The sequence below is a fragment of the Eubalaena glacialis genome, chromosome 1 (assembly GCF_028564815.1).
Source record: "Eubalaena glacialis isolate mEubGla1 chromosome 1, mEubGla1.1.hap2.+ XY, whole genome shotgun sequence".
NCBI classification, from domain to species: Eukaryota; Metazoa; Chordata; class Mammalia; order Artiodactyla; family Balaenidae; genus Eubalaena; species Eubalaena glacialis.
Genome location: NC_083716.1, coordinates 95,595,276 through 95,622,691, shown reverse-complemented (window position 1 = coordinate 95,622,691; position 27,416 = coordinate 95,595,276). Strand labels below are relative to the sequence as shown.

Here is a 27,416-nt window from a genome sequence, read left to right as displayed (position 1 = left end):
CCTACCACTAACACGAGCACTCCTACTTCAACACAAAAACTACAACTCCAACAAGCACAATGAGCCCAACTACTTCTACCATAGACACTACTACACCAACCACTACCACGAGCGGTCCTACTTCTACAACACACCGTGCAACTCCTACCACCAACATGAGCGCTCCTACTTCTACCAGGAAACCTGCTACTCCTACCACCACCGCGAGCACTACTATTTCTACCACAGATCCTGCTACTCTTACCTCCACCACGAGTGCTGCTATTCTACCACAGAAACTACTACTCTTACCACCACCAAGAGTACTCCTACTTCTACCACAGACAGTACTACTCCTACCACCACCACAATGGCTCCTATTTCTACCACAGATGTTACTACTCCCACCACCACCACGAGCGCTCCTACTTCTACCAGAGACACTACTACTCCTACAATTAAAAAGAGCTCTACTACTTCTACCTCAGGAACTACTACTCCTACCACCAACACGAATGCTCCTACTTCTACCACAGACACGACTACTCCTAATAAGACCACGAGCGCTCCTACTTCTACCACAGAAATTGCTACTCCTACCACCACTACGAACTCATGTACTTCTACCACAGACCCTGCTACTCCTACCACCACCACGTGAGCATGTATTTCTACCACAGGCCCTGCTACTCCTACCACAACCAAGAGTGCACCTACTTCTACTACATAAAGTACTTCTCCTAGCACCACCAAGATTGCAACTATTTCTACAAAAGATACTACTATTCCTAAAACCAACACGAGCGCTCCTACTTTTACCACAGTATCTACTACTCCTACCACCACCAAGAGCGCACCTACTTCTACCTAGGAAACTACTACTACCACCACCAAGCTAGCAACTACTACTACCACAGGCCCTGCTTCTCATACCAGCACCACGAGTCCTCCTACTCCAACCACATTAACTATTACTCCTATCACCACCATGAGACCTCCTACTTCTACCACAGGCACTACTACTCCTTCCACCACCACGAGCACTCCTAAGTCTACCACAGAAAATACTACTTCCACAACCACCACGAGCGCTCCTAATTCTACCACAGACACTACTACTCCTAACATCACCATGAGCCCTCCTATTTCTACCCAGATACTACTACTACCACCACCACGGGGGCTCCTACATCTACCACAGACTGTGCAACTCATACCAGCACCCTGAGTAATCCTACTTCTACCAAAGAACCAGCTACTCCTACCACGACCATGAGCGAAACTACTTCTAACACAGATAATGCTACTCCTACCACCACCACAAGAGCACCTAATTCTACCAGAACCCCTGCAACTCCTATCACCACCACGAGTGCTCCTAATTCTAACGCTGAAACTACTACTCCTACCACCACCACGAGCGAAACTACTTCTAACACAGACCCTGCAACTCCTACCACCACCAAGAGTGCTCCTACTTCTACCACAGAAACTACTACTCCCACCAACACCACGAGCCCTCCTACTTGGACCACAGACACTATTACTCCTACCACCACCACGAGCACTCCTACTTCTACCACAGAAACTACTACTGCCACCACCAAGAGTGCTCCTACTTCTACCAAGGAGTGTGCAACTCATACCACCAACACGAATACTCCTACTACTACCATAGAATCTGCCACTCCTACCACCACCACGAGCGAAACTACATCTAACACAGACCCTGCTACTCCTACCACCATCTCGAGAGCACCTACTTCCACCACAGACCCTGCAACTCCTACCACCACCACGAGGGATCCTACTTCTAATGCAGAAACTATTACCCCTACCACCACCAGGAGCTCAACTGCTTCTACCACCAACAATAATATTCCTACCACCACCATGAGAGCTCCTAATTCTAGCAGAGAATCTTCTATTCCTACCACCACCACGAGTGCTCCTACTTCTACCACAGACACTATTACTCCTACCACAACCAAGAGCCCTCCTACTCCTACCACAGACAATAGTAATCCTACCACCACCACGAATGCAAATACTTCTACAACAGAAACTACTACTCCTACCACCACCTCGAACACTCGTATTTCTACCACAGACACTACTACTCCTACCGCCACCACGAGTGCAACTCCTTCTACCACAGACACTACGACTCCTACCAACACCACGAGCACAACTACTTCTACCACAGACACTACAACTCCTACCAGCATCACAAGCGCCACTACTTCTACCACAGACACTACTAAACCTACTACAACCATAAGAGCACCTCCACGTACTACTGACCCTGTTACTCCTACCGCCAACAGGAGCGCTCCTACTTCTACCACAGAAACTATCACTCCTACCACAACCACGAGTGCAACTACTTCTACCACAGACACTACTACTCCTACCACCAACACGAGCGCTCATACTTCTACCACAGAAATTACTACTCCTACCACCACCTGGAGCGCTCCTACTTCTACCACACAAACTACTATTCCTACCGCCAACACAAGCACAACTACTTCTACCATAGACACTACTACTCCTACCGCCACCACAAGTGCTCCTATTTCTACCCCAGACACTAATACTCCTGCCAACACCACGAGCACTCCTACTTCTAACACAGACACTACTACTCCTACCACCAACACGAGTGCTCCTACTTCTATCACAAGAACGACTACTCCTACTACCACCACGAGCACTCCTATATCTACCACTGAGACTACTACTGCTGCCACCACCATGAGCGCTCCTACTTCTACCATAGAAACTAGTAGTCCTACCACCACCACGAGTACCACTACTTCCACCACGGACACTACTACTCCTACAACCAACACGAGAGAACCTACATTTACCACAGACCCTGCTATATCTACCAATACCACCAGTGCTATTACTACTACCACCGAAACTACTACTTCTACCACCACCACGAGTGCCCCTACTTCTACCCACAGAAACTACTACTCCGACCAACACCACGAGTGCAACTACTTCTACCACAGACACTACTACACCAACCACCACCACGAGCGCTCCTACTTCTACCACAGATATTACTACCACTACCACCACCACGAACGCTCCTACTTATACCACAGACCGTACAACTCCTACCACCACCACGAGCGCTCCTACTTCGAACCCATAAACTACTACTACCACCACAGCGGGGGCTCCTACATCTACCGTTGACCATGCAATTCCTACCACCACCATGAGCGCTTCTACTTCTACCACAGAAAATGCTACTCCTACAACTACCACGAACGCAACTACTTCTCCACAGACACTGCTACTCATACCACCAACACGAGGGCACTTACTTCTACCACAGAAACAACTATTCCTCCCACCACCATGAGTGCCCCTACTTCTACCACAGAAACTACTACTCCTACCACCACCACGAGTGAAACTACTTCTAACACAGACCCTGCTACTCCTACCACCACCAAGAGCGCTCCTACTACTACCACAGAAACTACTACTCCCACCACGAGCACGAGCACTCCTACTTCTACCACAGACACTACAACTCCTATCCCCACCACAAGCACCATTACTTCTACCACAGACACTTCTATTCCTACCCCCACCATGAGAACACCTACTTGTACCACAGAGCATGCTACACCTACCACTAACACGAGCACTCCTACTTCAACACAAAAACTACAACTCCAACAAGCACAATGAGCCCAACTACTTCTACCATAGACACTACTACACCAACCACTACCACGAGCGGTCCTACTTCTACAACACACCGTGCAACTCCTACCACCAACATGAGCGCTCCTACTTCTACCAGGAAACCTGCTACTCCTACCACCACCGCGAGCACTACTATTTCTACCACAGATCCTGCTACTCTTACCTCCACCACGAGTGCTGCTATTCTACCACAGAAACTACTACTCTTACCACCACCAAGAGTACTCCTACTTCTACCACAGACAGTACTACTCCTACCACCACCACAATGGCTCCTATTTCTACCACAGATGTTACTACTCCCACCACCACCACGAGCGCTCCTACTTCTACCAGAGACACTACTACTCCTACAATTAAAAAGAGCTCTACTACTTCTACCTCAGGAACTACTACTCCTACCACCAACACGAATGCTCCTACTTCTACCACAGACACGACTACTCCTAATAAGACCACGAGCGCTCCTACTTCTACCACAGAAATTGCTACTCCTACCACCACTACGAACTCATGTACTTCTACCACAGACCCTGCTACTCCTACCACCACCATGAGCGCACCTACTTCTACCACTGAAACAAATACTCCTACCACCACCACGAGTCCTCCTACTTCCAACGCAGAAACTACTACCCCTACCAACCCCAATAGCTCAACTGCTTCTACCACTGACACTACTACTCCTACCACCACCATGAGCACTCCTACATGTAACACAGAAAATACTACTCCCACCACCACCACGAGTGCACCTACTTCTACCACAGACACTACTACACCTACCACCACCACGAATTCTACTACTTCTACCACAGACCCTGCTACTCCTACCACCACCACGTGAGCATGTATTTCTACCACAGGCCCTGCTACTCCTACCACAACCAAGAGTGCACCTACTTCTACTACATAAAGTACTTCTCCTAGCACCACCAAGATTGCAACTATTTCTACAAAAGATACTACTATTCCTAAAACCAACACGAGCGCTCCTACTTTTACCACAGTATCTACTACTCCTACCACCACCAAGAGCGCACCTACTTCTACCTAGGAAACTACTACTACCACCACCAAGCTAGCAACTACTACTACCACAGGCCCTGCTTCTCATACCAGCACCACGAGTCCTCCTACTCCAACCACATTAACTATTACTCCTATCACCACCATGAGACCTCCTACTTCTACCACAGGCACTACTACTCCTTCCACCACCACGAGCACTCCTAAGTCTACCACAGAAAATACTACTTCCACAACCACCACGAGCGCTCCTAATTCTACCACAGACACTACTACTCCTAACATCACCATGAGCCCTCCTATTTCTACCCAGATACTACTACTACCACCACCACGGGGGCTCCTACATCTACCACAGACTGTGCAACTCATACCAGCACCCTGAGTAATCCTACTTCTACCAAAGAACCAGCTACTCCTACCACGACCATGAGCGAAACTACTTCTAACACAGATAATGCTACTCCTACCACCACCACAAGAGCACCTAATTCTACCAGAACCCCTGCAACTCCTATCACCACCACGAGTGCTCCTAATTCTAACGCTGAAACTACTACTCCTACCACCACCACGAGCGAAACTACTTCTAACACAGACCCTGCAACTCCTACCACCACCAAGAGTGCTCCTACTTCTACCACAGAAACTACTACTCCCACCAACACCACGAGCCCTCCTACTTGGACCACAGACACTATTACTCCTACCACCACCACGAGCACTCCTACTTCTACCACAGAAACTACTACTGCCACCACCAAGAGTGCTCCTACTTCTACCAAGGAGTGTGCAACTCATACCACCAACACGAATACTCCTACTACTACCATAGAATCTGCCACTCCTACCACCACCACGAGCGAAACTACATCTAACACAGACCCTGCTACTCCTACCACCATCTCGAGAGCACCTACTTCCACCACAGACCCTGCAACTCCTACCACCACCACGAGGGATCCTACTTCTAATGCAGAAACTATTACCCCTACCACCACCAGGAGCTCAACTGCTTCTACCACCAACAATAATATTCCTACCACCACCATGAGAGCTCCTAATTCTAGCAGAGAATCTTCTATTCCTACCACCACCACGAGTGCTCCTACTTCTACCACAGACACTATTACTCCTACCACAACCAAGAGCCCTCCTACTCCTACCACAGACAATAGTAATCCTACCACCACCACGAATGCAAATACTTCTACAACAGAAACTACTACTCCTACCACCACCTCGAACACTCGTATTTCTACCACAGACACTACTACTCCTACCGCCACCACGAGTGCAACTCCTTCTACCACAGACACTACGACTCCTACCAACACCACGAGCACAACTACTTCTACCACAGACACTACAACTCCTACCAGCATCACAAGCGCCACTACTTCTACCACAGACACTACTAAACCTACTACAACCATAAGAGCACCTCCACGTACTACTGACCCTGTTACTCCTACCGCCAACAGGAGCGCTCCTACTTCTACCACAGAAACTATCACTCCTACCACAACCACGAGTGCAACTACTTCTACCACAGACACTACTACTCCTACCACCAACACGAGCGCTCATACTTCTACCACAGAAATTACTACTCCTACCACCACCTGGAGCGCTCCTACTTCTACCACACAAACTACTATTCCTACCGCCAACACAAGCACAACTACTTCTACCATAGACACTACTACTCCTACCGCCACCACAAGTGCTCCTATTTCTACCCCAGACACTAATACTCCTGCCAACACCACGAGCACTCCTACTTCTAACACAGACACTACTACTCCTACCACCAACACGAGTGCTCCTACTTCTATCACAAGAACGACTACTCCTACTACCACCACGAGCACTCCTATATCTACCACTGAGACTACTACTGCTGCCACCACCATGAGCGCTCCTACTTCTACCATAGAAACTAGTAGTCCTACCACCACCACGAGTACCACTACTTCCACCACGGACACTACTACTCCTACAACCAACACGAGAGAACCTACATTTACCACAGACCCTGCTATATCTACCAATACCACCAGTGCTATTACTACTACCACCGAAACTACTACTTCTACCACCACCACGAGTGCCCCTACTTCTACCCACAGAAACTACTACTCCGACCAACACCACGAGTGCAACTACTTCTACCACAGACACTACTACACCAACCACCACCACGAGCGCTCCTACTTCTACCACAGATATTACTACCACTACCACCACCACGAACGCTCCTACTTATACCACAGACCGTACAACTCCTACCACCACCACGAGCGCTCCTACTTCGAACCCATAAACTACTACTACCACCACAGCGGGGGCTCCTACATCTACCGTTGACCATGCAATTCCTACCACCACCATGAGCGCTTCTACTTCTACCACAGAAAATGCTACTCCTACAACTACCACGAACGCAACTACTTCTCCACAGACACTGCTACTCATACCACCAACACGAGGGCACTTACTTCTACCACAGAAACAACTATTCCTCCCACCACCATGAGTGCCCCTACTTCTACCACAGAAACTACTACTCCTACCACCACCACGAGTGAAACTACTTCTAACACAGACCCTGCTACTCCTACCACCACCAAGAGCGCTCCTACTACTACCACAGAAACTACTACTCCCACCACGAGCACGAGCACTCCTACTTCTACCACAGACACTACAACTCCTATCCCCACCACAAGCACCATTACTTCTACCACAGACACTTCTATTCCTACCCCCACCATGAGAACACCTACTTGTACCACAGAGCATGCTACACCTACCACTAACACGAGCACTCCTACTTCAACACAAAAACTACAACTCCAACAAGCACAATGAGCCCAACTACTTCTACCATAGACACTACTACACCAACCACTACCACGAGCGGTCCTACTTCTACAACACACCGTGCAACTCCTACCACCAACATGAGCGCTCCTACTTCTACCAGGAAACCTGCTACTCCTACCACCACCGCGAGCACTACTATTTCTACCACAGATCCTGCTACTCTTACCTCCACCACGAGTGCTGCTATTCTACCACAGAAACTACTACTCTTACCACCACCAAGAGTACTCCTACTTCTACCACAGACAGTACTACTCCTACCACCACCACAATGGCTCCTATTTCTACCACAGATGTTACTACTCCCACCACCACCACGAGCGCTCCTACTTCTACCAGAGACACTACTACTCCTACAATTAAAAAGAGCTCTACTACTTCTACCTCAGGAACTACTACTCCTACCACCAACACGAATGCTCCTACTTCTACCACAGACACGACTACTCCTAATAAGACCACGAGCGCTCCTACTTCTACCACAGAAATTGCTACTCCTACCACCACTACGAACTCATGTACTTCTACCACAGACCCTGCTACTCCTACCACCACCATGAGCGCACCTACTTCTACCACTGAAACAAATACTCCTACCACCACCACGAGTCCTCCTACTTCCAACGCAGAAACTACTACCCCTACCAACCCCAATAGCTCAACTGCTTCTACCACTGACACTACTACTCCTACCACCACCATGAGCACTCCTACATGTAACACAGAAAATACTACTCCCACCACCACCACGAGTGCACCTACTTCTACCACAGACACTACTACACCTACCACCACCACGAATTCTACTACTTCTACCACAGACCCTGCTACTCCTACCACCACCACGTGAGCATGTATTTCTACCACAGGCCCTGCTACTCCTACCACAACCAAGAGTGCACCTACTTCTACTACATAAAGTACTTCTCCTAGCACCACCAAGATTGCAACTATTTCTACAAAAGATACTACTATTCCTAAAACCAACACGAGCGCTCCTACTTTTACCACAGTATCTACTACTCCTACCACCACCAAGAGCGCACCTACTTCTACCTAGGAAACTACTACTACCACCACCAAGCTAGCAACTACTACTACCACAGGCCCTGCTTCTCATACCAGCACCACGAGTCCTCCTACTCCAACCACATTAACTATTACTCCTATCACCACCATGAGACCTCCTACTTCTACCACAGGCACTACTACTCCTTCCACCACCACGAGCACTCCTAAGTCTACCACAGAAAATACTACTTCCACAACCACCACGAGCGCTCCTAATTCTACCACAGACACTACTACTCCTAACATCACCATGAGCCCTCCTATTTCTACCCAGATACTACTACTACCACCACCACGGGGGCTCCTACATCTACCACAGACTGTGCAACTCATACCAGCACCCTGAGTAATCCTACTTCTACCAAAGAACCAGCTACTCCTACCACGACCATGAGCGAAACTACTTCTAACACAGATAATGCTACTCCTACCACCACCACAAGAGCACCTAATTCTACCAGAACCCCTGCAACTCCTATCACCACCACGAGTGCTCCTAATTCTAACGCTGAAACTACTACTCCTACCACCACCACGAGCGAAACTACTTCTAACACAGACCCTGCAACTCCTACCACCACCAAGAGTGCTCCTACTTCTACCACAGAAACTACTACTCCCACCAACACCACGAGCCCTCCTACTTGGACCACAGACACTATTACTCCTACCACCACCACGAGCACTCCTACTTCTACCACAGAAACTACTACTGCCACCACCAAGAGTGCTCCTACTTCTACCAAGGAGTGTGCAACTCATACCACCAACACGAATACTCCTACTACTACCATAGAATCTGCCACTCCTACCACCACCACGAGCGAAACTACATCTAACACAGACCCTGCTACTCCTACCACCATCTCGAGAGCACCTACTTCCACCACAGACCCTGCAACTCCTACCACCACCACGAGGGATCCTACTTCTAATGCAGAAACTATTACCCCTACCACCACCAGGAGCTCAACTGCTTCTACCACCAACAATAATATTCCTACCACCACCATGAGAGCTCCTAATTCTAGCAGAGAATCTTCTATTCCTACCACCACCACGAGTGCTCCTACTTCTACCACAGACACTATTACTCCTACCACAACCAAGAGCCCTCCTACTCCTACCACAGACAATAGTAATCCTACCACCACCACGAATGCAAATACTTCTACAACAGAAACTACTACTCCTACCACCACCTCGAACACTCGTATTTCTACCACAGACACTACTACTCCTACCGCCACCACGAGTGCAACTCCTTCTACCACAGACACTACGACTCCTACCAACACCACGAGCACAACTACTTCTACCACAGACACTACAACTCCTACCAGCATCACAAGCGCCACTACTTCTACCACAGACACTACTAAACCTACTACAACCATAAGAGCACCTCCACGTACTACTGACCCTGTTACTCCTACCGCCAACAGGAGCGCTCCTACTTCTACCACAGAAACTATCACTCCTACCACAACCACGAGTGCAACTACTTCTACCACAGACACTACTACTCCTACCACCAACACGAGCGCTCATACTTCTACCACAGAAATTACTACTCCTACCACCACCTGGAGCGCTCCTACTTCTACCACACAAACTACTATTCCTACCGCCAACACAAGCACAACTACTTCTACCATAGACACTACTACTCCTACCGCCACCACAAGTGCTCCTATTTCTACCCCAGACACTAATACTCCTGCCAACACCACGAGCACTCCTACTTCTAACACAGACACTACTACTCCTACCACCAACACGAGTGCCATTACTTCTACCACAGACACTATTACTCTTGCCACCACCATGAGAGCACCTACTTGTAAGACAGACCCTTCTACTTCTACCACAACCAGGAGCACTCTTACTTCTGCCAAAGAAATTACTACTCCTACCACCATAACGAGCGCAATTATTTTCACCACGGAAAATAATACTCCTGCCCCTTCCTGAGTGCTCCTACTTCTACCTCAGACACTACTACTCCTACCACCACCACGAGTGATCCTACATCTACTGCAGAAACTACTACACCTACATCCACCACGAGCGTTCCTAGTTCTACCACAGACACTACTACCCCTACAACAATCACGAGCGCTCCTACTTCTACCCCAGAATCTAGTACTACCACCACCATGGGGGCTACTACTTATACCACAGACCATGCAACTCCTACCACCACCACGAGCGCTCCTACTTCTACAACAGGACCTGCTACTCTTACCAACACCAAGAATGCTACTACTTCTACCACAGACCGTGCTCCTCCTACCACCCCCATGAGCGCTCCTACTTCTACCACAGAAAATACTACCACTACCACCATAACGAGATCTCCACCTTTTACCCCAGAAACTACTACTACCACGACCACGAGAGAAACTACTTCTAACACAGACCCTGCTACTCCTACCAACACCACGAGTGCTCCTACTTCTACCACAGAAACTACTACTCCCAACACCACCACGAGTTCTTCTACTTCTACCACAGAAACTACTACACCTACCACCACCACGAGCGCTCCTACTTCTACCACTGAGACTACTACTCCTGCCACCACCATGAATGCTCCTATTTCTACCACAGACACTGCTACTCCTACCACCACCACAAGTGCCACTATTTCTAACACAGAACTACTACTTCTACGACCACCACTTGAGGACCAAATTTTACCACAAACCCTGCTACACCTACCACTACGAAGAGAGCTCCTACTTCTACCGCACAAACTACTACTCCGAACACCACCACTAGCACTCCTACTACTACCACAGAAACTACTACTCCCACCACCACCACGAGCACTCCTACTTCTACCACAACAGTACTACTACTACCACTACCACGAGGGCAACTCCTTCTACCACAGACACTACTACCCCTACCGCCACTCCAAGTGCTCCTACTTCTACCACAGAGACTAATACTCCTGCCAACACCACGAGCGCTCCTACTTCTACCACAGACACTACTACTCCTACCACCAACACGAATGCCATTACTTCTACCACAGACACTATTACTCCTGCCACCACCATGAGAACACCTACTTGTAAGACACACCCTGCTACTTCTACCACAACCAGGAGCACTCCTACTTCTGCTAAACAAATTACTACTCCTACCACCACAACGATCGCAATTAATTTTACCGCAGAAAATAATACTCCTACCCAATCACGAGGGCGCCTTCTTCTACCTCAGACACTACTACTCCTACCAACACCACGAGCGATCCTACTTCTACCACAGACACTACTACTCCTACCACAACCACAAGCGCTCCTACTTCTACCCCAGAAACTACTACTACAACCACCATGGGGGCTACTACTTCTACCACAGACCGTGCAACTCCTACCACCAACACGAGCACTCCTACTTCTACAACAGAACCTGCTACTCCTACCAACAGCAAGAATGCAAGTACTTCTACCACAGACCCTGCTACTCCTACCATCCCCATGTGTGCTCCTACTTCTAACACAGAAACTACTAACCCTACCACCTCAACGAGATCTCCAAATTTTACCCCAGAAACTACTACTACCATGACCACGAGAAAAACTCTTTCTAACCCAGACCCTGCTACTCCTACCACCACCACGTGTGCTCCTACTTCTACCACAGAAACTACTACTCCTACCACCAACATGGGGGCAACTACTTCTACCACAGACACTACTACTCCTGCCACTATCACATGAGCTCCTACTTCTACTACAGAAACTACTACTACTAGCACAACCACGAGTGCATCTATTTCTACCACAGACACTACAACACCCACCACCACCATGAACGCTCCTACCTCTAGCACAGAAAATACTACTCCTACAACCACCACGAGCACTTCTAGTTCTACCAAAGACACTATTACTCCTACCACCACCACGAGCGCTCCTACTTCTACCACAGAAACTACTACTCCTTCTACCACGATGAGTGCTCCTAATTCTACCACTGAGACTACTACTACTGCCACCACCACGTGTGATACTACTTCTACCCCAGACACTACTACTCCTACCACCACCACGAGTGCCACTACTTCTACCACAGACACTACTACTGCTACCACCAACACGAGAGAACCGACTTGTACCACAGACCCTGTTACACCTACCAATACCACGAGTGCTCCTACTGCGACCACCAAAACTTCTACTCCTACCACCACCATGAGTTCTACTACTTCTACCACAGACCCTGCTACTCCTACAACCACCACGAGAGCATGTATTTCTACCACAGGCCCTGCTACACCTACCACCACCAAGAGTGCACCTACTTCTACTACATAAACTACTTCTCCTAGCGCCACCAAGAGTGCAACTAATTCTATAACAGAAACTACTACTCCTACCACCAACACGAGCGATCCTACTTGTACCACAGGATCTACTACTCCTACCACCAACAAGAGCGCTCCTACTTCTACCTAGGAAACTACTACTACCACCACCAAGTTAGCAACTACTACTACCACAGTCCCTGCTTCTCCTACCAGCATCACGAGTTCTTCTACTTCTACCACATTAACGACTACTCCTACCACCACCATGTGCACTCCTGCTTCTACCACAGACACTACTACTCCTTCCACCACCACGAGCACTCCTAATTCTACCACAGAAACTACTACTTCCACAACCAGCATGAGCGCTCCTACTTCTACCACTGACACTACTACTCCTTCCACCACCATGACCGCTCCTACTTCTACCCCAGAATCTATGACTACCACCACCACGGGGTCTCCTACTTCTACCACAGAACTTGCTACTCCTACCACCAACACGAACGCAACTACTTCTACCACAGACCCTACTACTCCTACCACCACCACGAGCGTTCCTACATCTACCACAGAAACAATTACTCCTACCATCACCAGGAGTGCTCCTACTTCTACCACAGAAACTACTACTCCTACCACGACTACGAGCGATCCTATTTCTACCTCAAAAACTACTACTTCCACCACCACCACGAGTGCTCCTACTTGTACCACAGACACAACTACTCCTATCACCACAATGAGAGCAACTACTTTTACCACAGACACTACTACTCCTACCACTACCACGAGCACAACTACTTCTACCACAGACACGACTACACCTACCACACCCACCAGCGATCCTACTTCTACCACAGACACTACTACTCCTACCACCACCACGAGCAATCCAACTTCTACCACAGACCCTGCTACTCCTACCACCAACACTAGTTATCCTACTTCTACCACAGAATCTACTACTCCTACCACCACGACAAGCGCTCCTACTTCCACCCAAGACACTACTACCACCACCACCAAGAGAGCACCTACTTCTACCACAGGCCCTTCTAATCCTACCAAAACCACGAGTGCTCCTACTTCTACCACAGGAACTACTACTCCTACCACCACCATGAGTGCTCCTAATTCTACCAGAGAAACTACTACTTACACAACAACCTCGATCGCTCCTACATCTACCACAGACACAACTACTCCTACAACCAACAAGAGCACTCCTTCTTCTACCACAGAAACGACTACTCCCACCACCTACACAAGCACTCCTACTTCTACCACAGATAATCCTACTCCCACCGCCACCACGAGCGCTCCTACTTCTACCACAGTAATTACTACTCCTACCACCTCCACGAGCGCTCCTACTTCTACCACAGTAATTACTACTCCTACCACCACCACGTGCGCTCCTACTTATACCACAGAAACTACTACTCTACCACCACCACGAGGTATCCTACTTCTACACCAGAAACTACTACTACCACCACCAATGGGGCTCCAAATTCTACCACAGACCGTGCAACTCCTACCAACACCATGAGCGCTCCTACTTCTGCCACAGAATCTGCTACTCCTACCAGCACTATGAACGTAACTACTTCAACCACAGACCCTGCTACTCGTACCCCCACTCCGAGTTCTCCTACTTCTACCACAGTAACAACTACTCCTATCACCAACAAGAGTGCTCCTACTTTTACCACAGCAACTAGTACAACTAACACCTCCACGAGCGAAACTGCTTCTAACACAGACCCTTCTACTGCTACCACCACTTTGAGATCACCTACTTCTACCACCGACCCTCCAACTCCTACCACCACCACGAGTGCTCCTACTTCTAATGCTGAAATTACTACTCCTATCACACCACGAGCACAACTGCTTCTACCACAGACCCTGTATTCCTACCACCTCCACGAGAGCTCCAACTTCTACCACAGAAACTACTATTCCTACAACCACCACGAGCGCTGCCACTTCTACCAAAAAAACTACTACTCCTACCACAACCACGAGCGGTCCTACTTCTACCACAGAAACTACTAATCCTACTACCATCACAGGCGCTCCTATTTCTACCACTCAGACTACTACTGCTGCCACCACAGCGAGCGCTCCTACTTCTACCACAGAAACTACTACTCCTACCACCACCACGAGCGCCCCAACTTCTACCACAGACAATAGTACTCCTCCCACCACCACGAGTTCAAGTACTTCTACAAAAGATACTACTACTCCTACCACCACCATGAGCATTCCTACTTCTACAACAGACACTACTCCTCCTACCCCCACCACGAGTGGAACTCCTTCTACCACAGACACTACTACTCCTACCACCACCACGAGAGCTAATGCTTCTACCACAGACATTACAACTCCTACCAGCACCACAAGCGCCACTACCACTACCACAGACACTACGACAACTACCACCACCATGAGAGCACCTACATGTACCACAGACCCTGTTACTCCTACCACCACCAGGAGCGCTCCTACTTCTACCACAGACACTACTACTCCTACCACCAACACGAGCGCACATACTTCTACCACAAAAATTACTACACTTACCACCACTAAGAGCGCTCCTACTTCTTCCACACAAACTACTATTCCTACCACCAACACAAGCGCAACTACTTCTACCACAGACACTACGACTCTTACCACCAACACGAGCGCTCATACTTCTACCACAAAAATTACTACTCTTACAAGCGCAACACAAGCGCAACTACTTCTACCACAGACACTACTACTCCTACTGACACCACAAGTGCTCCTAATTCTACCACAGACACTAGTACTCCTGCCAACACCATGAGCGCTCCTACCTACCACCAACATGAGCGCCATTACTTCTACCACAGACACTATTACTCCTGCCACCACCACGAGTGCACCTAATTGTAAGACAGACCCTGCTACTTCTACTACAACCAGGAGCACTCCTACTTCTGCCACAGAAATTACTATTCCTACCACCACAACGAGAGCAATTATTTTTACCACAGAAAATAATACTACTACCCCATGACGGGTGCGCCTACTTCTACCTCAGACATTACTACTCCTACCACCACCACGAGCAGTCCTACTTCTACACCAGAAACTACTACTACCACCACCATGGGGGCTACTACTTCTACAACAGATCGTGCAACCCCTACCACCACCACGAGCGCTCCTACTTCTACAACAGAAACTGCTACTCCTACCAATGCCAAGAATGCAAGTACTTCTACCACAGACCCTGCTACTCCTACCACCCCAATGCGCACTTCTACTTCTACCACAGAAACTACTACCCCTACCACCATAACGAGATCACCAACATTTACCCCAGTAACTACTACTACCAAGACCATGAGAGAAACTACTTCCAACACAGACCCTGCTACTCCTACCACCACCACGAGTGCTCCTACTTCTACCACAGAAACTACTACTCCTACCAAGAACACGAAGGCAACTACTTCTACCACAGACACTACTACTCCTGCCACTATCACGTGAGCTCCTACTTCTACCACAGAAACTACTACTACTACCACCACCACGAGCGAAACTAATTCTACTGCAGACACTACAACACCTACCACCACCACGAGCGCTCCTAATTCTACCACAGAAACTACTATTACAACTACCAAGACGAGCGCTCATACTTCTACCACTGAGAATACTACTACTGCCACCACCATGTGCGATCCTACTTCTACCACAGACACTACTATTCCTACCACCACCATGGGTGCCATTACTTGTACCACAGACACTACTACTCCTACCACCAACACGAGAGAACCAACTTGTACCACAGACCCGGTTACACCTACCACTACCACGAGCGCTCTTACTCTACCACCGAAACTACTACTCCTACCATCACCTTGAGTGCTCCTACTTCTACCATCAGAAACTAGTACTCCATCCACCACCACGAGCGAAACTCCTTCTACCACAGTCACTACTACAGACACAACCTCGAGCGCTCCTACTTCTATCACAGCCATTATTACTACTACCACAACCACGAACACTCCTGCTTATATCTCAGACCATGGGACACATACCAACACCACAAGCACTCCTACTTCTACCACAGACACAACTACTCCTACAAGAAACACGAGTGCTCCTACTTCTACCACAGAAACTACTACTCCTAACACCACCACGAGCGCTACTACTTCGATCCAAGAAAATACTACTACCACCACCATGGGGGCTCCTACATCTACCATAGACTGTGCAACTCCTACCACCACTAGAAGCGCTCCTACTCCTACCACAGAAATTGCTACTCCTACCTCCACCACGAACGCATCTACTTCTACCACAGATCATGCTACTCCTACCACCACAACGGGTGCTCCTACATCTACCACAGAAACTACTACTCCTACCACCACAACGAGTTCTACTACCTCTACCAAAGACCCTGCTACACCTACCACCACCACGAGAGCATGTATTTCTACCACAAGTCCTGCTACTCCTACCACCACCAAGAGTGCACCTACTTCTACTACATAAACTGCTTCTCCTAGCACCACCAAGAGTGCAACTACTTCTACAACAGAAAATGCTACTCCTACCACCAACACGAGCGCTCATACATTTACCACAGGATCTACTATGCCTACCACCACCAAGAGCGCTCCTACTTCTACCTACGAAACTACTACTACCACCACCAAGCTAGCAACTACTATTACCACAGGCCCTGCTTCTCCTACCAGCACCACGAGTTCTCCTATTTCTACCACATTAACTACTACTCCTACCACCACCTTGAGTGCTCCTATTTCTACCACAGACACTAATACTCCTTCCACCACCACGAGCACTCCTACTTCTACCACAGACACTACTACTCCTTCCATCACCATGAGCGCAACTACTTCTACCACAGACCCTACTACTCCTACCATCACCACGAGCGTTCCTACTTCTACCACAGAAACAATTACTCCTACGACCACCACGAGTGATCCTACTTGTACCACAGACACTATTACTCCTATCACCACCACGAGAGCAACTACTTCTACCAAGGACATTACTACTCCTACCACCACCACGAGCGCCACTATTTCTAACACAGAACTACTACTCCTACGATCACCACGAGAGCACGAACTTGTACCACCGACCCTGCTACACCTACTACTACAACGAGAATTCCTAGTTCTACCGCAAAAACTACTACTCCTACCACCACCACGAGTGCCCCTACTTGTACCACAGAAACTAGTACTCCTACCACCACCAAGAGTGCAGCTACTTCTACCACAGAAACTACTACTCCTACCACCACCATGAGCGTTCCTACATTTACCACAGATATACCTACTCCCACCTCCACCACGAGCTCTCCTACTTCTACCACAGACTCTACTACTCCTGCCAACAACACAAGCGCTCCTACTTTTACCACAGATATTACTACCACCTACTCCACCAGGAGCATTCCTACTTCTACCACAGACACTACTACTCCTACAACCAGCACGAGTGCTCCTACTTCTACCACAGATTCTCCTCCCCCCACCACCACCACGAGCGCTCCTACTTTTACCACAGACACTACTACACCTACCACCACCACGAGTGCTCCTACTTCTACCCAGAAAATACTACTACCACCACCCCGAGAGCATCTACTTCTACCACAGGCCCAGCTACTCCTACCACCACCACGAGTGCTCCTACTACTACCACAAGTACTACTATTCCTACCACCACCTCGAGCGCTCCTACTTCTACCACAGACACTACTACTCCTACCACGAACACGAACGCTCCTATTTCTACCAAAGAAAGTACTACATCCACAACCACCACAACCGCTCCTATTTCTCCCACAGACACTACTACTCCTACCACCACCACGAGCGTTTCTACTTCTAACACAGAAATTGCTACTCTTACCACCAGTATGAACGCACCTACTTCTACCACAGACCATGCTACTCCTACCACCACCATGAACGCAACTACTTCTGCCACAGAAACTACTACTCCTACCACCACCACGAGTGCTCCTACTTCTACCACAGAAACTACTACTCCTACCACCACGATGAGCGAAATTACTTCTACTACAGCTCCTGCTACTCCTACCACCACCACGAGTGCTCCTACTTCTATCACAAGAACGACTACTCCTACCACCACCATGAGCGCTCCTACTTCTACCACTGAGACTACTATTGCTGCCACCACCATGAGCACTCCTACTTCTACCATGGAAACTACTACTACTACCAACACCACGAGCACCACTACTTCCACCACAGGCACTACTACTCTTACCACCAACACGAGAGAACCTACTTGTACCACAGACGCTGCTACGTCTACCAATACCACGAGTGCTCCTACTACTACCACGGAAACCACTACTCCTACCACCACCACGAGTGCTCCTACTTCTACCCACAGACACTACTACTCCGACCACCACCACGAGTGCAACTACTTCTACTGCAGACACTACTACACCAACCACCACAATGAATGCTCCTACTTCTATCACAAATATTACTATCCTTACCACCACCACGAATGCTCCTACTTATACCACAGACCGTGCAACACCTACTAACACCACAAGCGCTCCTACTTCTAGCGTAGACACTACTACTCTTACCACAAACACAAGCGCTCCTACTTCTACCACAGAAATACTACTCCTACCACCACCACGAGCACTCCTACTTCGAACCCAGAAACTACTTCTACCACCACCACAGGGGCTCCTACATCTACCACAGACCGTGCAACTCCTACCATCACAACGAGCGCTCCTACTTCTACAACACAACCTGCTACACCTACTAACACCAAGAATGCAAGAACTTCTACCACAGACCCTGCTACTCCTACCACCACCACGAGCGCCATTAGTTCTACCACAGACACTATTACTCCTGCCACCACCACGACAAAACCTACTTGTAAGACAGACCCTGCTACTTCTACCACAACAAGGAGCACTCCTACTTCTGCCAAAGAAATTACTATTCCTACCACCACAATGAGCGCAATTATTTTCACCACAGAAAATAATACTCCTACCCCTTCACGATTGCTCCAACATCTACCTCCGACATTACTACTCCTACCAACACCACGAGCAATCCTACTTCTACCACAGACATTACTACCCCACCACAACCACGAGCGCTCCTACTTCTACCCAAGAAACTACTACTACCACTACCATGGGGGCTACTACTTCTACCAGAGACCGTGCAACTCCTACCATCACAACGAGCGCCCCTACTTCTACAACAGAACCTGCTACACCTACCAACTCCAGGAATGCAAGAACTTCTACCACAGACCCTGCTACTCCTACCACCCCCATGAGCGCTCCTACTTCTACCCCAGAAACTACTACTACCATGACCACGAGAGAAACTACTTCTAACACAGACCCTGCTAATCCTACCATCACCACGAGTGCTCCTACTTCTACCACAGAAACTACTACTCCTACCTGCAACACGAGGGCAACTACTTCTACCACAGACACTACTACTCCTGCCACGATCACTTGAGCTCCTACTTCTACCACAGAAACTACTACTACTGGCACCACCATGAGCAAAACTAATTCTACCACAGGCCCTACTACTCTTACCACCACCACCAATGCTCCTACTTCTACCACAGGAACTACTACTCCTACCACCCCCATGAGCTCTCCTACTTCTACCACAGACACCACAACTCCAACCACCACCACGAACGCTCCTACTACTACCACAGAAACTTCTACATTGAAAAACACCACGAGAACTCCTACTTCTACCACAGACACTACTACTTCTACCACCAACATGAGCGCTCCTGCTTCTACCACAGAAACTACTACTCCTAAACCCACGACCAGCGCTCCTACTTCTACCGAAGAAACTACTACTACCACCACCAAGAGAGCATCTTCTTCTAACACAGGCCTTGTTATACCGACCACCACCACGAGGGCTCCAACTTCTACCTCAGGAACTACTACTCCTACCAACAACATGAGAGCTCCTACTTCTACCACAGACACTACTACTCCTACCACCACCACGAGCGTTCCTACTTTTACCCCAGGAACTACTACTACCACCACCATGGGGGCTCCTACTTCTACCAAAGACCGTGCAACTCCTACCACCACAACGAATACTCCTACTTCTACAACAGAAACTGCTACTCCTACCACCACCACGAATGCAACTACTTCTACCACAGACCCTGCTACTCCTACCACCACCACGAGAGCTCCTACTTCTACCACAGAAACAATTACTACTACCACTACCAACACTAGCACTCCTACTTCTACCCCAGAAACTACTAGTACCACCACGATGGAGGCTCCTACTTCTACCACAGATCCTGCAACTCCTACCACCACCACGAGGTTTCCTACTTCTAACACTGACATTACTACTCCTACAAACACCACGAGCTCTCTTAATTCTACCACAGATACTACTACTCCCACCACCCCCACGAGTGCTCCTACATCTACCACAGACACTACTACTCCTACCACTAACACGAGCGCTCCTGCTTCTACCACGGAAACTAATACTACCAACACCATTTGAGCACCTACTACTACAACAGGCCCTGCTAATCCTACAACCAACACGAGTTCTCCTACTACTACCACAGGAACTACTACTCCTACTACCACCACGAATGCTCCAAATTCTACCACAGACACTACTACTCCTAAAAACCACCACGAGCACTCCTACTTCTACCCAAGAAACTACTACCACCACCACCAAGAGAGCACCTACTTCTACCACAGCCCCTGCTACTCCTATCACCACCACGAGTGCTCCTACTTCTACCACAGGAACTACTACTCCTACCACTCCACGAGCGCTCCTACTTCTACCACAGAACCTGCTACTCCTACCACCACCACGAGTGCTACTACTTCTACCAAAGACCATGCTACTCCTACCACCACCACGAGAGCACCTATTTCTACCACAGTCCCTGCTATTCCTAACACAACCATGAGAGCACGTATTTATACCACAGCCACTGCTACTCCTACCACCACCATGAGCGCTCATATTTCTACCACAGAATCTACTACTCCTACCACCACCAAGACAGCAACTTCTTCTACCACAGAAACTACTACTCCTACCACCACCACGAGCGCAACTACTTCTACCACTGACACTACTACTCCTACCACCACCATGAGCACAACTACTTCTACCACAGACACTACAACTCCTATCACCACCACGAGCCCTCCTACCTCTACCACAGTCCATGCACCTACTACCACCACCACTAGCTCTCTTTATTCTACCACAAACACCACTATTCCTACCACCAACACGAACGCTCCTACTTCTACCACAGAACCTGCTACTCCTAACAAAACCACCAGTGCAACTTCTTCTCCCACAGACACTACTAGTGGTATCACCACCCCGAGCCTTCCTACTTCTACCACAGGCAATACAACTACTACCTTCACCATGTTCACAAGTACTTCTACCACAGAAACTAATACTCTTTCCACCAACACGAGCACTCATCCTTCTACCACACACATTACTACTCCTACCGCCACCAAGAGTGCAACTACTTCTACCACAGTCACTACAACTCCTACAACCACCATGAGCGCTCCTCCTTCTACCTCGGACACTACTATTCCTACCACCACCACGAGCGCTCCTACTTCTACCACAGACTGTACTACTACTACCACCACTACGAGCGCTCCTACTTTTACCACAGACACCACTACTCCTACCCCCACCAAAAAAGCAACTATTTCTACCAAAGACACTACTACTCCTACCACCACAACGAGCACTCCTACCTCTACCACAGAACCTGCTACTCCTACGACCACCACGAGCACCACTACTTCTACCACAGACACTACTACAACTACCAACACCACGAGCACTCCTACTCCTACCACAGACAATAGTACTCCTACCACCACCATGAGTGCAAATACTTCTACAACAGAAACTACTACTCCTACCACCACCTCGAGCACTCGTATTTCTACCACAGACACTACTACTCCTACCGCCACCACGAGTACAACTCCTTCTACCACAGACACTACTACTCCTACCAACACCACGAGAGCTCCTGCTTCTACCACAGACACTACAACTCCTACCAGCATCACAAGCGCCACTACTTCTACCACAGACACTACTACACCTACTAACACCATGAGAGCACCTACATGTACTAATGACCCAGTTACTCCTACCGCCAACAGGAGCGCTCCTACTTCTACCACAGAAACTATTACTCCTACCACAACCACGAGCGCAACTACTTTTACCACAGACACTAGTACTCCTACCATCAACACGAGCGCTCATACTTCTACCACAGAAATTACTACTCCTACCACCACCTGGAGCGCTCCTACTTCTACCACACAAACTACTATTCCTACTGCCAACACGAGCACAACTACTTCTACCACAGACACTATTACTCCTACCGCCACCACAAGTGCTCCTATTTCTACCCCAGACACTAACACTCCTGCCAACACCACGAGCGATCCTACTTCTACCACAGACACTACTACTCCTACCACCAACACAAGCGCCATTACTTCTACCACAGACACTATTCCTCTTGCCACCACCACGAGAGCACCTACTTGTAAGACAGACCCTTCTACTCCTACCACAACCAGGAGCACTCCTACTCCTGCCACAGAAATTACTATTCCTACCACCACAACGAGCGCAATTATTTTCACCACAGAAAATAACACTCCTGCCCCTCCCCGAGTGCTCCTACTTCTACCTCAGACACTACTACACTTACCACCACCACGAGCGATCCTACATCTACTGCAGACACTACTGAACCTACATCCCGCACGAGCGTTCCTACTTCTACCCCAGAATCTACTACTACCACCACCATGGGGCCTACTACATCTACCACAGACCGTGCAACTCCTACCACCACCACGAGCGCTCCTACTTCTACCACAGAACCTGTTACTCCTACCAACACCAAGAATGCTAGTACTTCTACCACAGACTCTGCTACTCCTACCACCCCCATGAGCGCTCCTACTTCTACCACAGTCACTAATACTCCTGCCAACACCACGAGCACTCCTACTTCTACCACAGACACTAATACTCCTGCCAACACCATGAGCGCCATTACTTCTACCACAGACACTATTACTCCTGCCACCACCACGAGTGCCACTACTTCTACCACAGACACTACTACTGCTACCACCAACATGAGAGAACCTACTTGTTCCAGAGACCCTGTTACACCTACCACTACCACGAGCGCTCCTACTTCTACCACCAAAACTACTACTCCTACCACCACCATGAGTGCTCCTACTTCTACCCTCAGAAACTAGTACTCCGACCACCACCACGAGCGAAACTCCTTCTACCACAGACACTACTACAGAAACACCACCTCGAGCGCTCCTACTTCTACCTCAGACATTACTACTACTACTACCACCACGAACACTCCTACTTATATCACAGACCATGCAACTCCTAACAACACCACAAGCACTCCTACTTCTACCACAGACACTACTACTCCTACAACAAACACGAGCGCTCCTACTTCTACCACAGAAACTACTACTCCTAACACCACCATGAGTGCTCCTACTTCGAACCCAGATAATACTACTACCACCACCATGAGGGCTCCTACATCTACCATAGACTGTGCAACTCCTAACAACACCATGAACGCTCCTACTCCTACCGCCACCACGAATGCATCTACTTCTACCACAGATCATGCTACTCCTACCACCACCACGAGCGCACCTACTTCTACCACTGAAACAACTACTGCTACCACCACCACGAGTGCTCCTATTTCTACCACAGAAACTACTATTCCTACCACCACCACGAGCGAAACTACTTCTAACACAGACCTTGCAACTCCTACCAACACCAAGAGCGCTCCTACTTCTACCACAGAAACTACTACTCCCACCACCACCACAAGACCACCTACTTCGACCACAGACACTACTGCTCCTACCACCACCATGAGCACTCCTACTTCTAACACAGAAACTACTACTCCTACCACCACCACGAGCACTCCTACTTCTACCACAGAAACTACTACTGCCACCACCAAGAGTGCTCCTACTTCTACCACAGAGTGTGCAACTCATACCACCAACACGAATACTCCTACTTCTACCATAGAATCTGCCACTCCTACCACCACCACGAGCGAAACTACATCTAACACAGACCCTGCTACTCCTACCACCATCTCGAGAGCACCTACTTCCACCACAGACCCTGCAACTCCTACCACCACCACGAGGGATCCTACTTCTAGTGCAGAAACTATTACCCCTACCACCACCAGGAGCTCAACTGCTTCTACCACCAACAATAATACTCCTACCACCACCATGAGAGCTCCTAATTCTAGCAGAGAATCTTCTACTCCCACCACCACCACGAGGGCTCCTACTTCTACCACAGACACTATTACTCCTACCACAACCAAGAGCCCTCCTACTTGTACCACAGAATCTACTACGCCTACCACCATCACGAATGCTCCTACTTCTACCACAGACTGTGCAACTCCTACCATCAGCACAAGTGCTCCTACCTCTACCACAGAAACTACTATTCCTACCACCACCCCGAGTGCAACTACTTCTAACATAGATACTACTACTCCTACCACCACCACGAGCAGGCCTACTTCTACCCCAGAACCTACTACTACCACGAACACGAGTGAAACTACTTCTAACACAGACCCTGCTACTCCTACCTCCACCAGAAGTGCTCCTACTTCTACCACAGAAACTACTATTCCTACCATCAACACGAGCGCTCCTATTTCTTCCACAGACAATACTACTGCTACCTCCACCACGAGCACTCCTACTTTTACCACAGAAACTACTACTCCCACAACCACGACGAGCGCTCTTACTTCTACCAGAGAAACTACTACTCCGACCACCACCACGAGTGCTCCTACTTCTATCACTGAGACTACTACTGTTGCCACCATCACGAGCACTCCTAATTCCACCACAGACACTACTACTTCTACCACCACCACGAGCGCCATTTCTTCTACCACAGACACTATTATCCCTGCCACCACCACGAGAGTACCTACTTTTAAACAGACCTTGCTACTTCTACCACAACCAGGAGCACTCCTAATTCTGCCAAAGAAATTACTACTCCTACCACCAACATGATCGCAATTATTTTTACCACAGAAAATAATACTCCTATCCCACCACGAGTGCTCCTATTTCTAACTTAGACACTACTACTCCTACGACCACCACGAGCAATCCTACTGCTACCGCAGAAACTACTACTCCTACATCCACCCCGAGCGTTCCTACTTCTACCAAAGATACTACTACTTCTACCACCCACACGAGTGCAAATACTTCTACCACAGACACTACTACTCCTGCCACTATCATGTGCGTGCCTACATCTACCACAGAAACTACTACTACTACCACCACCACGAGCGCTACTACTTCTACCACAGACACGACTACACCTACCACCACCACACGCGCTCCTACTACTACAACAGATGGTCAAAACCTACCACTACCACTAGCGCTCCAACTTCTACCACAGAAACTACTACCCCTACAACCACCACGAGCGCTTCTACTTCGACCAAAGATACTACTACTCCTTCCAAAATGACGAGGTCTCCTACTTCTACCCCAGAAACTATTAATCCTAATACAACCACGGACACTCCTACTTCTACCACTCAGATTACTACTGCTGCCACCACAACGAGCACTCCTACTTCTACAACAGAGATTACTACTCCTACGACCACCACGAGTGCCACTGCTTCTACCACATACACTACTACCCCTACAACCAACACGAGAGAAACTACTTGTACCACAGACCCTGCTACACCTACCCCTACCACGAGCGCTCCTTCTTCGACCACTGAAACTACTCCTCCTACCACTACCACGAGCACCACTACTTCTACCACAGACACTACTATTCCTACCACAACCAGGAGAACACCTACCTGTAGCACAGTCCCTGCTACACATACCACTACCACTAGCACTCCTACTTCAACCACAGAAACTACTACTCCTACCACCACCAGAGGAGCACCTACTTGTACCACAGACCTTGCTACAACTACCACTACCACGAACGCTCATACTTCTACTACAGACACGACTACACTACCACCACCACCAGTGCTCTTACTTCTACCACAGAAACTACTACTCCCAACACCACCACTAGTGCTCCTACTTCTACCACAGACA

General features: G+C 48.7%; 2 protein-coding genes across 2 annotated transcripts; both read left to right on the top strand.

Annotated features, from left to right (window-relative positions):
- The first annotated feature begins 15,877 nt into the window (after positions 1-15,877).
- LOC133091346 (histidine-rich glycoprotein-like) lies at positions 15,878-19,267 on the top strand. The gene is made up of 7 exons (XM_061190543.1): positions 15,878-15,954; positions 16,119-16,402; positions 16,517-16,569; positions 17,332-17,573; positions 17,928-18,050; positions 18,694-18,786; positions 19,123-19,267. Exons 1-7 carry the CDS (start codon positions 15,878-15,880, stop codon positions 19,265-19,267), a joined length of 1,017 nt encoding a protein of 338 aa, XP_061046526.1.
- Positions 19,268-22,722: 3,455 nt separating this feature from the next.
- LOC133091342 (histidine-rich glycoprotein-like) lies at positions 22,723-27,079 on the top strand. Its single transcript, XM_061190529.1, has 7 exons — positions 22,723-22,788; positions 23,043-23,254; positions 23,330-23,425; positions 25,715-25,819; positions 25,930-26,100; positions 26,408-26,580; positions 26,889-27,079. Exons 1-7 carry the CDS (start codon positions 22,723-22,725, stop codon positions 27,077-27,079), a joined length of 1,014 nt encoding a protein of 337 aa, XP_061046512.1.
- The last annotated feature ends 337 nt before the right edge of the window (positions 27,080-27,416 follow it).

Bases quoted from the DNA above. Each gene is read 5' to 3' on its own strand.
- LOC133091346 (XM_061190543.1), top strand. From the start codon at position 15,878: ATGAGCGCTCCTACCTACCACCAACATGAGCGCCATTACTTCTACCAC. The intron at 16,403-16,516 runs GTAACTACTACT...ACTCCTACCAAG, and splicing joins GATCACCAACATTTACCCCA to AACACGAAGGCAACTACTTC. The intron at 18,051-18,693 runs GTGATCCTACTT...ACTTCTACCCAG, and splicing joins TACTCCTACGACCACCACGA to AAAATACTACTACCACCACC.
- LOC133091342 (XM_061190529.1), top strand. From the start codon at position 22,723: ATGAGCGCTCCTCCTTCTACCTCGGACACTACTATTCCTACCACCACC. The intron at 23,426-25,714 runs GTACTCCTACCA...TCCTACCATCAG, and splicing joins TACTTTTACCACAGACACTA to CACAAGTGCTCCTACCTCTA. The intron at 26,581-26,888 runs GTGCCTACATCT...TCTACCACTCAG, and splicing joins CTCCTGCCACTATCATGTGC to ATTACTACTGCTGCCACCAC.